Below are 18254 nucleotides of genomic sequence, written 5' to 3'. Positions count from 1 at the left end.
TTCTCAACCATGCAGTTACATTGGTCATCATCGTCATCAACCCTGCAATCTAATTATCCATATTGTAGAACAGCGTCACCTTCGAGATCTCCGCAGTTATCCTTGAACTGCGGCTCGGTTCCCTGAGCACAGCAGTGCGATGCTCTACCTATTGTGTGGTCTACCAGTGACCCAAGCTGGCGGGGCAACGCTTAGAACATGGAAGCAAGCATGGGTACCCGAAAGTGCGCGAAGTCTCACAAAAATTCTAATTGCGTTAATAAGTCAGGAGGTGCGTCCCATCACAAAAATGTGTGGCGTTCTTCAATCAAGTCCTGCAGGAACCAACTGTGAGTACGATAAATCCACTTAAGGGCATGGGTGGCCAAAACATCTAATGAGATTAGGATTGTGAGAATAATTCACGCAATATACGGTTTGTTTCCGTGTTCTAACCGTTTCCCCGCCAACTTAGATCACTAGGTATAGTCTACGTCTATATAGTGGGTAGAGCAGTGGGCTGCTGTGCTCATGGTGTAGAAAAACAGCGGTAAAAAACACGGACAGAAGGAAGAACACAGGACGAGCGCTCAGGAAACCGAGTTCAAAAGCAACTGTTGGACCAACTTGGCTCAATCAGTGTCTGCCACTGGGCACGCCTCTTTCACGCCAAGTCGGACCACGGATTATGTGCCGCTGGGTATGTGAATCATTTCAATGAACATCTCTGACGGCAACTTGGGGCACTGGGAAAGTGTCACCCTTCAATGACAAAAAAATACCCTTTAAAATTTTTATGACTCTGGGCGGGCTCAAACGAACGTCATGTATATATTCAAACAATGTTATCTGAATATACGCGTATAATTACTCAAGCGCGCCACGCGCGAACTTCACGGTGGCGCCCCTAGATGGCGAAGCGGGTCAAGAGGAATACGCGAGAGGTGAGTCTAGCTTCATATACACCTCATACAGCTCATACACCCTATACACCTCATACAGAACCCATATGAATGGGTTCTGCCAGACTTGTTTTAAACATTACTGCGAGTCTGCCCATTTTGAAATCCGAAGCAAAGCAGGCCAAGCGCTGAAGCGGCCTCTTCAGTTAATGTTAGTTTAACGAGACAGAAAAAGGAAATATGATGATTCATTTGTCTTCACGGTGGTTACGTCCGTTGCATTATCGCGATTTGGTAGGTGCACAACGGAGTCCGATATGTGAAACACTTCCGCGTGATTCTTAGTTTGGATGTGATAGGGAGCTCGGTAGAATCACCCAAGTATCGTTACACTTAGTTTCACAGGAACAACTAAGAGCAGTAACTGAGAGAGAGAGATTGAAAAAGATGGAATGAGAGCGATATGGGGAGCGAGGGCAGAAGAGGCAACAAGACTTACTTCACGTTGCCTGACTTTTACGTGCGGGAGATGGAGGGAGGAAGGAGAATTGAGAAGATACAGGCGAGAGGGTAGAAAGGTCACATTCTGGAGATATAGCACCTTGTATATTAAGGCGGCCAGCATTACCGTTGCATTCAGTAACCTCAGCAGAAATCACGAGAACTTTTGGTCCGAGTAGCCCCTGCATAAAGAATCTTAAAACTTTCCGAAAAAATGTCAAAATAAAGCCACGTGTGGATAAGGATCGGTAAACCATGACACGTTTCAATGGAAGATGGTCGTTGACTGGTTGCTTGATTAGTGTGCTGAACAGGATGAAATGTCAAACTTTAACTTCTGGATTTCGCACTGAAATTCAGGCATTGTGACGTCATTGGGCACAATTTCAGGGTGTTAAAATATTGTCGCATATTTTTCACACCTAGAAAATATCTACAAAAGTTACCTAGTTCAATTTGCAGTCATTGTTTAAATCGCTTGTATTGCTAAGCAACCATTCATCCTCTGCCTGATGTTGCCGCAAGCAGTGATGTTATAGCGAGTGGTTGCGAAAATGCCAAGTTGGCATCAACTCCTGTCTTCCTCTTTTACGTCGTTTCCTGAGCTAGAAACCTTTCGTTTTCTGTAAATGTTACCTATTTACAATTTCTCACAGATGTTACGTCTACAAATATAATCTGAGAATATGTTTTCCTCATGTGTTTCTTTCGCACAAAACTCAGAAGCACGAAGTTTCAAAGGCACTCTTAAACAAACTCTCTTTGGCTGCTTTGATGTTAACACAAAATGTGTTCCCCAACAAGGTTAGCGTGTCCTTTAACTGAGAAAACGCACATCTAGCGTTTCGTGTCATTTATATACATCACGCTTTACTAAAAGCGATTACAAGCGCAAATATTATTTTAAAGAAATTACAGAATATTATCAACAACCTTACGGCCATTCGAGTCCGGAGGGAAGCCTTCACGAACTTTACCCTTAATTTATTTCATAGTCGACACGGAAGTACCCTTGTGAACTTGTATTTTTCTGGTCGTTGTTTTGAATAAAAGAATACATTTGCTGTTGTATCGGCATTCACTTCTGGCGTTCACGCTGTAGCCTTGACTGTAAGGAGCGTCGTAGCGGAGGCATTTGTGGTGATCGCTGAAATAACTTCATGGCGATATGCCTGCAAGCATGTGCCATCTGCCCGAGGTAGGTTTCTCGAACGAACAATCACCTGACGTCACGGATGCTGCAACGATAGCGCCGTGCTTGATGCTTCATAAGCCACTAGTGGAAAAGCTCAGCGGGAAGACTGCTTCAAACCGCAGTCGCAAACATGCGTATGTGCGACGTCCGCCCAGCCGGAACCAGGGTTAGCTCGCAAGCAAACGGTACGCCGGTAGCCGTCGGTATACGCCAGTTTGTTTATACGTTTCTTGAACACTTGCATCGTTTACCGTGGGTTCTCATTCTCCAGACCTTGCTAAGTTTATTAAATGGTCTGTTTCGTGCGCCACCTTTTCCAACTTGTGAGGGGCTGCTCGCGGACCTTTCCACAATGCAACCCGCTTCAACTTAAAATGCTCGGAACGTTACCAAAGTGGTAACCTTAAGCATAAATAACATTTTGCGAGGTGGCACCCACGTATACGATAAACTTTAGTCGTTTACTCAATCACCAACTTCTCATACTTGACATCACGGTAATATCCTAGATATGTCTTACAAGATAGTGGCAACAAACTGGTATACGTAATATGCCTCCAATCTTCTTCAGATGCGCAGTAGTTTTTTCAATCAACCGACATCATTTGACATCGCGACCTATATTTCTTTTCTTCTGTCAAAATAGAAAAGAAGAAAGACAATCGATCCTTATGGCCTTTTAATTTCCCAGGTAACATAAAATTAAGTGATCTCCTTATGTAAAATAACAGCACTTAGCCGAGAATTAGACGCCCCAAGCATTGCGCAGAGACTGATACTAGATCTGTGATGGGCAAAGAAGAACAAGAAGGCAAAGAATCAGCCGCGGCCATCCCAGCGCATCAACGCGTGCCGTCCTCCTGATTCTGGTTGGCATGAAAGTGGCTTTTGGCCCATCGGTTAGACAAGGCGGCGCCCGCGCTCCTTGAGGAATCCGATGAGCCCCGACACGCCTGGCGTCGCGATCTATCTCGCGCGCGTAATGCGCTCGCTGCAGCTGCTGAAATATTCACGCGGCGCGCACGCTGCAGCAGGGGTCGAAGCGCGCTGCGTCGAGCTCGACAGTCCAGATTGCTCGTGCGCGCAGGCATCCCGCGGCTTCCTGTGTGCGGTGCGCGCGACAGCTTGGGAAAAATCTCTGCTCAGGCCTACCGCGCGCGTATTTTCGACGCTCACTCGCCCATCTGAGATTGTGTGCGTCTTATTTCCGCCCGGCTGTCCTTCAGGAAATAACGGGCCACACTTGCACGGACAGTGGGTCCACGTGAGAAAGACATTTTTTTTTTTATGCCGTACTCGTTGGGTACAGAACGTATTTTTCAGTTATATGGCATTCGGAACTTGTAAAGAAATAAGGAAGTGAGAATAAAGTTTGATAGCTAAAGTATCAATTTCGGTGTTGCATTTAGGGGCGTTCAAGGAAGTTTTGTTGAGTCAATCAACAAAATTGGTTGATTGATTGATTGATTGATTCATTCATTCATTCATTCGCAACAGAACGCTGCAAGGGGCTTGTTAGCTGTTTACTTTTTTGAGCAAAAGTGTGGGCGGACCCACAGTTGCTTTGTCAAGTATTTTTTAAAACACCTATTGAGACATTTCTGCACAATCGCAGATGTAGCGCGTGTCTGACGGTGCTGAGAGGAGGTATTATGTAGACCTGGGAAAGAAATGACGGGTAAGGAATATTTAACTCCATCTCCTCACAATTGGACAATCTTATAACGGACTGAAATTTTGAAACCTTTTCATGGGAAGACATTTAAGGAAAGTAGATGTGTATACTTCTGGCTCATAAAGCTGTTCAAGCGATGTACAGCTGAACTCCACCGGCATGTGTTCACCCTCTGTAGTTGTGCTGCACACGTCATCTGTGCGCGCTTAGGCCACCTTCTCCATCTTTCTACAGCCTTTTGTCGACGCAGCGTAGCTACCATTTTCCTGTTTGGTTGACCTCTAACCTTCCCTCTCGTTGGTTGCACTCTCTCCCAATCGCGTTGCTAAACAAACGCGTATTGCGTGGAGTTGGTGTGAGATTAAAAATACGTGCTCGATAAAAACGTGCATGGACGTTAAAACACAGAACGAGTGAAATCTGTTAAACCCGTTTCTCCACTTAACTATCGAACGTAAGTGAATTTGGAGCCGTAAAGCACGTCAATACCAGTGAAGTCTCAAGACAAGGAGTACGCCAGGTGATATAGTACATACAGCGATTGCTATCGTCAAATTACTAAAGTTGCATCAAATTTTCTGAATAACAATCTATCTGGCTCGAAACTGCTACAAGAATTTTTATTTAGGAAGCAATGTTTCACTACCCTCTTCGAAATGCTATCGATCTCATTTCTTCACACGGTACCAATCAAATTCGTCGCAAGCGATGACAAGTGGCTGAAAAACTTTCATTTCATATTATTTATTTATTTATTTATTTATTTATTTATTTATTTATTTATTTATTTATTTATTTATTTATTTATTTTCTTTTGCAGAAGTTCAGATCTCTACTACGGTGACAAGCACAGCGTTTTCAGCTTGTATCTGTTTTCTCTTATTTCTTTGTACGAGGCACCGTTATCAGTTTTACTTGTTCAGCTTTTCGCGGCTCCTACCCGCTGATACTTTATTTAGAGGCTATCTCACCTACTGCTTTTGCGATCGCCACGTCGTCTCCATCCCGATAAACATAAGCTGGTGGGCATCACATTGTGCCTCCCACAGCATTGTCATTGAAACAGCATCTTTGTAACTTTGTTACTCGGCAACGAAAACAGCCATTGCAGGCAAGTAAATTACATCTGTTACAGAATCTAGAGCGGACTACAACTATACTTAGCACATGAATACGGAATATACCACTTTTATGTGAAAAATAGATTTGCGAAACTGACGTAAACAAAGCAAATATCTTACTTAAGTTTGCGTACTGATGCCCCCGTCCTATTTAGACGTTTACAGTGGTGCTGTTCACAAAGTGGCATCTGTTTTCGTTTAAGGTGAAGTTTTGTCCCTTTAGACGAAACAAAGATGAAAGGGTAACGTTCCATCTCCACGAAATGTCGGTTAAATACAAAAATTGATTGTAAAAGAAAATGTACGTAAGATTTTATATCACTTAACTTTCTGTTTTAAAATGCATAGGACAACTGTCATTTAACTCAGGCATGCGGTTGCCTACGGAGAGCATTTCTCCGTTTCCCGTGCACTTAGATAAAGCGTAATACCTAGAGCCTAATCCTAAATACGGGCTTATTTTGTGTAATACAACACCGCACTCACGAAGCACTTGTCATGCAAGCAACCTTGATTATGAAACTGATTATGAAATGAAAAAAAAAAAATACTCCACACGACAAGCGCCTTATATGAAGGCATAGAGTGAAATCAAGTGCAACTGTTTCAAAGAGAAAAAAAAAGTCAAAATCTCTATGGCGCCATTCAAGCAATTAACGTTAGTAAACGCCTCTGTACAACGCTTCCATGTCAATGCACACGTGACGACATGGCTGAAAAGGGCAGAAATTATATTTTTCTTTTCTCGGTTGTTGTGACCATGTTTTCAAAGTTGCAACACCAGTTCCCAGAGAGACTTGCGAAAGCATTCCGGGATCCTTCTTACACTAAGCGCTGCTCTCACAGCATACCTTGCATGCCCTGGCAATATTGTAACAGGTAAATGAGCGGGTCGAAGCAGCGTGCCAGCATGTTGTCTGTTCATCCCATGGTTTTTACCCAATATGTCGAAAGCATGCCAGTACCTACGCGCGTGGTCTCGTCGTATCCTATTACTACATTTTTTATTTCACTGTTGCGGCCTCCTCTCATTCAAGAGTGAAGCCGTACGACCGAGGTGCATCAAATAGGCGGAAAGTATTTTCAGTAGATGAACTTATCCTTTCCAAAGTCATCCTTGTCATCTTGTGTGTTCGGTGGAATGCACCATATATATATATAAAAGTACAGACCAGCTATCCGTCGCTGACAACAGCCGTTTGGCCTTTTCTATTTATAAAGATAGCCTGTACGTTACTCCAGAACGTCACTTTTGATAAAGATAATCCATCTGCCAAACGTTTTCCAACCTGCCTGGGCACCCCGGCCTGGTTTATTTCGCTCTCTTCCTCTTTCTATCCACAGAGTGCTTCCGTCTATCTGCCTCTATATTTTGACTTCTGCCTCTAGATCTTTAACTTCGGAAATACCTCCGAGAGGTGCTGTACAAACCACTGTGGAGCGTTCCGCCGCTGCGGTCTTCTCTTCTTCCTTTCCATTGTTCTTTTCTTTTCCTCTTATTGTTTGTTTTCTTTTTTTCCCCTTCTTTGTACCGTCATACTTTGAAAAAGAAGCAGTGGACTATAGGACAGCTCACACAGGATATTACGGGGAAGTATAATGTTGCATCACTCTGCGTCCAGCAGCTTGGCACTCCATATACGCAACAACACATTTGCGTGAATGCAGCATGTCAACGCCACAGACACGACCGTGACCGAAGAAACGAAACACAGCGTTGCAGTCTTTTTCTCACTTGTCTGAGCAGCTGTTCATGTTTACAGCACTAATATGTGAGCGAATTGGCTATAATCATATAAATATACTGAATATAGGTAAGTATAAAATTATTAATGCTCCGACGATCAATAATTTGCCAAAAGCTCGCTTGGTTAGCTACACTAGTTATAATTATAAAACATCTCCATAGAACTTTTTTCTATGTGGATATTTGTTGTTTTAATGTTTCTATGTTGGAAACAGACAGGTGCATTTTTTTACTATATAGCGGGACTACAGAGAAAATGGCTAGTGTAAATGCAGAACAACATATGAAGCTGGGGAAAACGAAATAAGGAACCATCGTGCTTTTATTCGTCTACTTCGTCCTTGTGTGATCTTTGAAAGACAAATAAAAACATTACAAAACGTAAATTCGTCACACGGAGTTCTACATCAAATTACTTTTGGGGTCGTCAGGTTTAATACAATATTCTTTCACTTAATCATTCTCAGCGCTCGCGAAGGTCAACAAATTAGGGCTAACGTCGATCGAGACAGACGGCTACCATTCTTTCTGCCGAGATGAGTTGTATGACCAGAAAAAAATTCGTTTCACCCGCAACGCGAAGCAGTGACGCTATAGCTGGCGAGCTGTAACGCGCAGCAAACCATAGACTATTTTGTGCCTTGTTTGTTGGATTGAACATTCGCAGGCGCGAGCGAACAATCCCCTTTCGAGAAGTAAAGAAAGTGTGGGCTGTGCTCGTTTGCGGAAGTTGCGCCTCCCAGCGGTGAAGTGGAAAGACTCGGTTTGCTTACTCCTCTTACTACCCGGAGTTAGCCACTGGTAAACCACACGTCGTGGTAGCCCAGTGGTTATGACGTTGCGCTACTGGGATTGAAGTCGTCGGTGCGACCACAACCGCGGCAGCCGCATTTCGACGCGGGCGAGATGCAAGAACGCTCATGTACTTAGATTTAGGTGCACGTAAACAATCCCAAGTGGTAAACAATTCCAAGTGGTAAACGTTTATCTGGAGTCCCTCACCATGGCGTGCCTCATAATTATATTGTGGTTTCGGAACGTAAAAACTCATTTTTTAAAGCCACTGGCCTCTACTAAAACAACCTTTTAGCTATTTATTTCTTGATTTTGTCCTGCTTTCCCCAAATTTATATTTCGGTGAACACCATAACAGGCCTCACGCTATGCTTGAAGAATTTAAAATTAAAACAAGATGACGTCAGCGTCACCCAGTAAACGTTAGAGGAAGCCGAGTGCTTGAACAGGAAGACTAATGAAGACGAAGCAGACGCGCTCAATCATTGACATTACCTGTAGGAGGACTCTAGAAAACCTAATATTGGACCACCTCCATTAAATTTATAAGTTTATCTTTTTAAAGCGAAGCTTTGAACCTCTACCAGCCAAGGGTTCTGTCGTGTCCGTCGTTGTAATCAAAAAACGATCCCGACGAACCGCTAACAATTGCAGGTATAGCAGTATAGCTTACTTGAATTCAGGCATTCAGCGTACAACTAGGCACTCGTTTTCGCAAGAAAAACCACAAAAACAAGCTTCAAAGTGATGAGCCAACATGATGGATGATAAGGGCTGCGGGCAAACAACGGAAACAGGCTCGGCGCGGTCCGTAAGATTAGATTGCAGCTGTTGCAAAGCTTATGCAGCTGCTTGAAAGAGGGTTGACGTCATTCGAAACGCTTCCAGCCTAGTAACTGCTTCGGTTCATTTTCTAGACTACCCCACTATGGGGTAGTCTAGTAGTGTATATCACACCGATCATAAAAAACAGTAGTGAACATTGTTCACAGTTCATGTTCACTACTGTGAAACAGTAGTGAACATAAAGGCCGTGGTTAAAGTTACGTTGTAGTGTGTGAAATATCAAGTGCGCCGCAGTCACCGTGAGGGTGGCGTAAAAAGCTTCGCTTTCCAACCACCTTCACAGGGTGGATTGGCGGGCAATTTTTTTTAGCCCACGCTCTGCTATGCAAAATTAATTTTGTTGCGATAGCATTTATACGGACACTCCAGGCGAACTTTCGCCATTGGCGTCGCCGTGATGTTCCATATAAAGTATATATGCGATAACATCGCGGCCACGCGCTGTGTGCTGTAGGTGCGAGCGAAATCTTGGGAGGGCGAGCCAAAAAGGATGGTGGCTTGACGCAGCAGTGTCTTCTCGCATTCGCAAGGGACGAAGGCGGGAGGGTGCGCGCCGTCTTCTCACGCGCGCAGTCGGTCAGTGTCACCGTATACCATCACCGCACAGCACGGTAGAACTTGAAGCACTATAAACATCACTTCAAGCTACAGCCGCTTCTCCAAGTCTGTTGCCCTTAAAAACTGCAACAGTGCTCTCGTCGCCCTCTGCTGTGATGACTTGTGATGTTGACATTCTAAAATTATTTATTCAGTTAAAGTTCTTTGGTTAAAGCGCGATATCGCGATTGCGAGCGATCGTCTCTGCAAAATGTAGCGAGGACAGTCACAGAAGACGTGTTGAAGAGTATCCTCGCTACCACAGCAGTCATCACACGAGGTGTCGTCGGCCTATCCAATTCGGAATGCAAAACACTTCGTAAAGGCCACTCCTAGCCATATTCGATAAAGCAGGGTATATATCTTCGCGTCTACAGAGTCTTGCTCGAATGCGAAGGCGGAGAGAAGAGTCTATGTGGCGCAGCCGGTTGCTTTGAAAACATCCTGTGTTCCACATGGAGAACATGATATCCCGGGTGAGCATTCGAAGTTTTTCAGCTGCATCTGTCCTTGATAGCGGTATCAAGTCCTCTTCGTCGCCTTGAAAGGCCGACCGAGTAGCGTAGTCGGCGCGTTCGTTACCTAAGACGCCGCAGTAACTTGGAAGCCACTGAAAGCAGGGTGGCTGAGAGGTAGAATACTGTACTGCCAAAACGTTTGTCGTAAGTCGGAATGAAACAAGGAGAATTTATTTATTTTTCTTTCTGTGAAATTTTCGCCCAAAGGGTTTTGGGATTTTAGCGACGAACGGCGGTGGCCACCGGCGGACATCAAAACGGCCAGGAGGGGTGAACCATAACAGCCATCGCTGTAAAAAAAAATATAAGAAAGAAACAGAGAGAAAGAAATCTCCACTCGAAGCGTCGATGTTATCGTGATTCCAATCCTGAGGTTCTCAATATTTACCGGGCATGTACGGCGGTACGACCGGAGCAGCAGGTGCGTATAAAGTCAGTGACATTGCACATGACTATCGATGAGTGGCGAGTTGCGTGTTGTTACCGTTTGCGTCTCACGCGTTTCGGTTAATCCTGATGAGGCCTGTACATGTCGCTGTTGTGGGCGTTCACCACGTTGCGATGACTGGGGCGCACAGCGAGGAAGAATAAGCAAACCTTTATCTAGAAACGCTACACCACGCTTTCCCATACTGTGTCTCCACATCGTCACACGTCATACGTATTTTTTATCCTTCTCTCCCTTCCAATAGCGCTATGTAGATGTCGGCAGCAACAAGTCTGAGCCGGACTTTACTACCTTTCGCAATAAATACATGTTTTCTCCGCTCCTCTATGCCTCTTTTGGGACACAGGGGTGAGGACCGTAGCAGGCTATAGCACGAACACTAACCCAGATAGGTTATCCACACAAGGTCAGTCAAGGTGATAAAAAGACTACAAACTTAAAATCCACAGGCAGGCAGAGATCGAGGGTTCGTACGTCGTTGACTGTATTCTAATCATTATGTGCATGGTTGCCAAGTGCTCAAGAATTGAAGATAGCATAAGTGTGAGAAAATAAAGGTAACATGAAAGTGAGAACCGGAACAGAGAGACGAGCCTACAGTCAATAAATAACCGCACCCCCCCTACCGTTTCTCTCCCTGTAATACCTGTAGAGGCCAGACACGCTTTCTGTTTAGTGCGTCATAACCAAAACAACGCGTGAAAAATTTAGTACATAAGCAGGGTTCGCCACCGAAGTTATTATCTCAACTTTTTCAATCGCCGATAAAAAAAATGCTGATCGTATTTTTTGGGAACGCAAGTGGGGAAGTGCCAACCAAATGTCAGACAGCAAGGACTGATAGAATTTGCTTGTGACTGTTTTTAGGATGTTATCAAGCACAGAACACAAAGTGACAGCAGTGTAAAGGGTTTTCTAGCAATATGCAGTTTCTACGAGTTTATAGACGCACTGTGCTGCTTCACCGAAACAATTAGGCCTACGTCACAGTCGAATCTTCTTTTTCGAAACGTAACTTTCCGCGTATCAGGGAAGAGCGTGCTGCTAAATTTCGCCGGAAGGCTCGTCTGTTCTAGTGTCTTCGCATAAATATGCCGCAGCGCTTCGAGTCACTTTCATTTCTTCACACCGGACGGCTTAAGCGTTCGTTCGCGGCAAAACCGAAAAATAAATGTGCATATTACAACATTTCGAATAAGCAAATTTCTTGTTTTCCGCAGGCGATGCTTTAAGTGTGCGTTATGTGTGCGTTATCCACCGCCTAGTTGAAACTGCCGTTTTCCTACCTCCCCCTTCTATGAATTTTCCGGAAGACAGCGAGGAGTTCTAGGCTCACTTCACTTATTCCTTTTGCACCTCCTGCCACGACAATGCAGCGATCCCAAGCCAACAGATGCGAGACTCCGAGGTGTTTATCTGGAGTCTCCGGAGTTGTGGAGCCCCGGCAGCTGCGTCTAGAGCCGCTATGAATTTGCAAGTCAAAAGCTGCTCTCAATGGCGTGGTGGTTTGCTTACTCCACGCCTGATGCTGTCGCATTTCATCGCGGGGCATCTCGAGATGTGCAAGCCTTTAGAGCAGTTTTGCAGGCAAACAAATTTTTATGACGTAAAAAAGAAAGAAAGTGAGAAGTTAGATGAGAGTAATGTAGGGCGCACATCATGGAACGAGGCTTCTGAATGAAGCATAAGCACCTCTGAACGAATAAGGAAGGAAGGGGCTTTCGTGTGTATACGTTCGCGCATGCGAGCGCGAACGCGGAGGTGTCCATACTGGTGCACTTTCGCGCATCTATAAGCACTTGTCTATTTGTATAGCCTCTTCTTTGGTTTGACTACATGTAGTGCAGGTGCACTTAAGACTTATCTTTAGGTGACGTTCTGGCTTAGGATGAGGCTTTCTTCGTGTAAAGCTTCCTGGATAAGACATGTGAGAAGGTGCAATAAGCTGATTATCAAATACATAGCCAGGACTACATTTAGAATGTTCTCTAATTGCCCCCATTATACGAATATTCCGAAGCTCTTCGAACCGATAGGCTTCCGACTCACCGGTAAGCCATTGCTTCAACAGCCACTGATTCAATAGTGGCCTATCTAATTTGCCATTGAAGTAGCACAGGGCTCTCAGGGTCTATAAGGCGCCCTTGTGACTGTAGGAAAACGGTTGTGGGACACTTTCATCGAGCGAGTGCTTGCATTTATTAAAATTTTAATTTCGAATACCCCTAAAGGCTGTTGGGTATTACAGAAGGGAGGGAGCGGGATGATGTTGTTGTCATATTGAGCGTCACAATGGCAGTGGTGTCAGTGCCGCATGATTACACATTGGTTAGCAGGTAAAAAACACTAAAACGAAAAATCAAGATGCCGTACAAACTACGTCACTGTCCAGGCATCTAACAGGTGTGCTGAACATGTCAATTAACATGTGTTACCGAACGTTACAAGTATTATACATCTAAATCCACGTGTAAAAAGGAAACAGGCGAATAAAAGGTATAATTGGGAATCATTTAAGTATCAAAATAATTTATTATTTTTGAGTGATGAGAAGGAGCGGGATCTTCACCGTGAAAGAAGCACCGCTGCCAGCAGCCTGAGCAGTTTCAAGGGTGCTTAATAATAAAATAACCAATAACAACCTGTGAAATATGCGCGAGCGTGCTAGCATGTCGTTTGAAAATCCAGTTTGTTCTACAGATATTTGAAGCATTTCACAAAGATAAAACATTGCGCAGATTCTACGCAATATGGAAATCGATGTTACTCAAAAGGGTCTGAACTTGAACTTGTTGGTATGGCTTCATTACGGGCTTCCGGGTAATGAATCGATGTTACGCGAAGCATTTTGCAGGTACCTGACTATCTTGCACTGTCTCGGGTTCCGCAAAGCGATAGCAGGTGGACCAACGTGTTTGTGTAAATTGAGTAGTCGTGTGTGGGGATCGCGAGCGTACGTGTGTGGGAAGACTGCAGCACGACGACGACTACCTTGAAGACTATCGTATGGCTGGCACTCGCCGCGAGCTTACGACATGATAACTGTTCGTTTCTACATACCTGGTGGAGGCGCATAAGAGAGAGACACGCAAATTGTGACGTCATCAGTGACTACCTGTTATGCAATCGAACGCATAAATGGTTATGTCATGTGGTGTATTTTAAAACAACGATGACATTTGTACTCTGGCGAAGTAATGCTAATGCATGGTTAACTTGAGCGATCATGAAGTCAGTACAACGTCGCGCAATTTCTACGTACCGTGTAACGAGGAAAGTACTGAGTAAAATGGGCCCGTCCCGGAGATAGTGCAGTCTAACACGGCGCCTTCACAAGGAAGGAAGACGAGGAAGGGGCATGGGGCGCACATGTCGAGCGTTTCAAAGAGCTGGCTGGCTTTGGAATGAGATACGTATAAGCTGACTTGTTTTAGCAATTGTACTCTGTTTTGTCTTGTCGAAATCAGCAATAAAGACAGAAAAAGCGATTGCGGCCTAATGGTTAGAGCACCGGTCTGCTGTGATCTGCTCGAGGTTCAGTTCGCCTGTTTGCTTCCAAGAGTGGATCATACCCTATAAGGCTATAAGGGGGACTGGCCAAGAATCGGCTGAGTTAAGAAAATAATTGCTGGAGTCTAAACAGAAGCACTATTGAGTAATTGTGAATAGTGGATAAAAAGAATGCAGTCGGATAAAAATTTAAGAATTTACCAAGGAAATCTTCCTGATTCAATTATAAACCTCACAACAGCTGCACCAACATTCCTATGATGATGTCCTATATAAGAGGCTCCTAAAGGTAGAATATCGGGAATGGTTAGATTCCCTCCAGCGCCATGAAATTGTCCTTCTAAAGTACATTTTCTTAATGATAAAAAACAGCGACATGACAGGAAGAAGTGTTCTATTATATCATCCTCACCACAGTATGAGTACAAGGAGGAGGGCGCCAGACCAAATCGATGTATATAATAGTTTTTAATGTAGCTATTCGATATCGTAATTTGGTAAACATGACCAACTTTTCTAGTACGGCAGAAGTTTCTGCTCCAAGTAAATAGGAGGAGTCGGTAATCAGTTAAATTCATTGACGATAGGCTCAAGGATTTTTGCATGACTGCACGTCAATGTCCCTGTCGGTCACACGTCATTTTCTTTTTAATAAAGCGATGCGAGACAGGAACCTTCCTTGCTACCTCAGTGCGAAGAATTGGGCAAAAAATACTTCGCACTCTTCGCATTCTGTTTCTTTGGAATGTTTTTGGATATGGTTGCTCGCGTGAATGCAGAAGCTCCAGTGCTACCATCGACGTCACTTAGACGCCACCGACGTCACTTCGATGCTGCCATCGACGCTACCATTAGTTGTGGGCAAAGCAAGGCTTGATTTTATTCCTTACAATTTCCGTGCAGTTATGAAAAATTTAATCATTGTACACTATTGTAAGACTCGAACGTGCTCAATCAGCCGTATATTCAGTACAGTGTTTTCAGTTTTCAATCAGCACGTATTTTGTTGCTGCAAGTATCCAGACAGGTGGATATTTAATCAAATTTTGGGGGTTAAATAAAAAAAAAACATTCTATGATACAGATTTTTACGCTTCTCTTTTTTTTCATTTCTTCAGATGAACTGATCAGCAAGGACGAACCGTACTTCCCTGAGCCAATACCGAGCCTCACAGTTGCGGCTGGCCGGAATGCTGCGCTCAAGTGTGTCGTAGAAAATTTGGGCAACCACACGGTAGGTGTACTATACCTAGCCCTGTTGCTGTTCTTCATGGCTCGTAAGAGCACTACAGGATGACATCTCACCGCTATAAGGAAGTCGATACACGATCATGTACTTTCCACGACTCATATTCTTCCGTACAGCCTGCAGAACTAACGCGAGTCATGTGTCATTGCCCATCAAACGTGTCTTACCGAAAGCCCGTGGCCGGACGCAATCAGGTTATGCTCTAGGTAGCTGGCAGGAAGCCATTGCTCACGAATACAATTCCTTAATGGAAAAACATTGTTAGCACGAAGAACACGTAAACAAAAGGTGATTATAAGAACTTGCAACTTGCAACTAACTCCTTTGTCGCTACCTCCTAGCATAAAAACCTTTTAGAAAGTTCGACTTCGCACGAGTTCTTGACAGATACTGAAGGGAAGCGGAAGCCTAAACATCACCCCAATCCGATCACAGATTCTGCTGACCACTGAATTTTAGGCACGCTCATTTGAAGTAGAAAATACTTTCCCATTGAGCGTTCATTAAGTTTATTCCATGCGGCGCATTTGTTTCTGTTCATAAACGAACAACTAGCCTTGTTGCCATAATTTTTGACATCACGAGAAGAATATGCGGAAATTTGAATGTGACGTCAACACAAGTATTTCATTTGTGCATCGTCTTCTAGATTATCAGCTTGTCAAGCCCGCGCTCCCGGTAATCCGTGGTCGGGAAGTCTGTAATCCAGAAACTAAAATATCGTGTGACCTACTTTCTTGTGCGTCCATTTTAGGGTTTTTCTATCTACTCCTGCAAGGAGCATGCGTAGCGTGATGCGGAGAATGATGATGCGGTATCTCCAAGGGCCCTAAGCTCCATCGGTTACTTTGACGAATGCTTTCACTTTTGCGTGCATTAGTGTCTGGGGCACCGCCTCGCTCGTCCGTCAAGCATTCTCGATGTCTTGCCAACCAGAGTCCACTAAAAATGGTATCTGGGAAAGTGGTCGACCCGGAATACTGTGCCCAGTCCTATGTTGCATCGTCGGCGCAGGTGGCGTGGCTGAACGTGGACAAGCAGACACTGCTGGCCCTGCACACGCACGTGATCGTGCAGAACGAGCGCATCCGAGTGAGCCACGCGGGCCATCGCGTCTGGCAGCTGGAGATCCGCGACGTGCGACCCGACGACACCGGCTACTACATGTGCCAAGTGAACACGCGCCCCATGAAGAACCAGGTCGGGTACCTCAACGTGGTCGGTGAGCATGTCGGCTTCTTCTCTGCGCGGCCTATTAGTGGTCCATTAGAAGATTCAGATTTATACGTTGTCGTTGCTGCTTAGGGAATGTGTGGTGAAAAAAAGAAGTCATGGCGCAGGCATGTAAGTTGGTGAAATGCCTCCAGGCAAAATTAACGAAGGAAGAAATAAAAGACAAGGATACCACGAAAAAAAAAAACGACGAAATTAATTTTAGCAGCGATAACTATGTTTAAGATGCGGACAGTGCTTTACGAACCACAGTATCTATTTTGGACCAGAGTAGTCGTTTAAAACAGTTTGTAAACAGTTTGTTTAGTCGTGTAACGCAACAGCACCCCATCTCCATTTTTCCTTGCGCTTTTCGTTTGTATGTATGTATGTATGTATGTATGTATGTATGTATGTATGTATGTATGTATGTATGTATGTATGTATGTATGTATGTATGTATGTATGTATGTATGTATGTATGTATGTATGTATGTATGTATGTATGTATGTATGTATGTATGTATGTATGTATGTATGTATGTATGTATGTATGTATGTATGTATGTATGTATGTATGTATGTACGTATGTATGTATGTATGTATGTATGTATGTATGTATGTATGTATGTATGTATGTATGTATGTATGTATGTATGTATGTATGTATGTAGTATGTATGTATGTATGTATGTATGTATGTATGTATGTATGTATGTATGTATGTATGTATGTATGTATGTATGTATGTATGTATGTATGTATGTATGTAGGAGATCTCCCTTTACTGGAGGGGAAACCCTGTCCACAAGTGCTTCCCTATTCTGGGGAAGAATAGGGTTGGTATTGACGCCTAGCAATATACCGAAGGCTTGCGTATTTCTTCAGTCACTTCCTAGAATCAGTAAAGCCTTATGATAGGACATTCCTCACATTTCGTATTGCGCGCGAGCCGCTTCGACGTAGAGTACGTTGCGCCATCTGCCAAAAGAGAGCGAACTCCTTTCCGCTTTTATCGACCACCGTCGTCCAGACGGCGCTTCAATACTTCCCTTGCGCCCACGGTGGCTCATGCCCTCTTCTTTTCTCTCCATTGGCTCCAGTGGGCTCCCTCAAAGCGCTGCTGCCACCTATGAGAAGGTTGCGGAACATACCTATGCTGTGCGTTGCCTCCGAGGTAGCAACGGAGCGCCACTTGCTGTGCAATGCCTCCAACGTCGGGCAAGCTTCATTGATGCAATTGCGCGCTGCCAGTTTTCGGTGGCCACGGGCTCCGTGCCAGTTTAGATGAAGAGAAAAATGCAGATTCATAATGGTAATCACTTACTCAGTCCGTGTGACCAGAGTCTTGACTCGGACTTAATCATTGTTGAGTTCTGTGAAAGAGAAAGATACACGGACAGGCTAAAAAGCATCATCTTTGGACACCACTGTGTACAGTAGGCACCAAAGTTTCCAGACCGTGACAGTGAATGTTCGTGTTCGTTTCGTGGTTATCAAGTGAGATCTCTTCGCGTTTGTCTGTGCGTGCGTGGCGCAATGCCTGTTAATTTAATTAACAAGCAAATGTTTACTGCAATTTGTACGACCGATAAAACTATAAACCATGCTTCGTGTAATTGTCTAATACATTGCTATCGCTATCGATGCTTCGCCTTTAGGTGAAACTGCGACTGTTTGTTTGCAATATATTATTATTATTATTATTATTATTATTATTATTATTATTATTATTATTATTATTATTATTATTATTATTATTATTATTATTATTTTACTTTTACGTAAAAAGGTGTGCCGTCACCACTGTAGGTGATTAAATATCTTTCTTTTATTTTCGTTTCAATAAACACACAAAGGTCACGGCGTTCTCACGGAGGTTTTTGTCAAAGAGGTCAAAAGCAAGACCACTGATGATTAAAGGAACATGCTTTTTTTCGGCAGCCTTTTCCCCGGGG

General features: G+C 44.0%; 1 protein-coding gene across 1 annotated transcript in view; it reads left to right on the top strand.

Moving 5' to 3' along the window:
• The window catches only part of LOC119442866 (Down syndrome cell adhesion molecule-like protein 1 homolog), a 180104-nt gene that overhangs the window by 111473 nt on the left and 50377 nt on the right, over positions 1 to 18254 (top strand). The window contains exons 5-6 of the mRNA XM_037707910.2: positions 14953 to 15068; positions 16098 to 16305. Of these exons, the coding sequence (XP_037563838.1) occupies positions 14953 to 15068; positions 16098 to 16305 (324 nt within the window). The remainder of the gene's footprint in view (positions 1 to 14952; positions 15069 to 16097; positions 16306 to 18254) is intronic.

Source organism: Dermacentor silvarum, chromosome 2 (assembly GCF_013339745.2).
Source record: "Dermacentor silvarum isolate Dsil-2018 chromosome 2, BIME_Dsil_1.4, whole genome shotgun sequence".
Taxonomy (NCBI): Eukaryota; Metazoa; Arthropoda; class Arachnida; order Ixodida; family Ixodidae; genus Dermacentor; species Dermacentor silvarum.
This window is presented reverse-complemented; position numbering and strand designations above follow the sequence as displayed.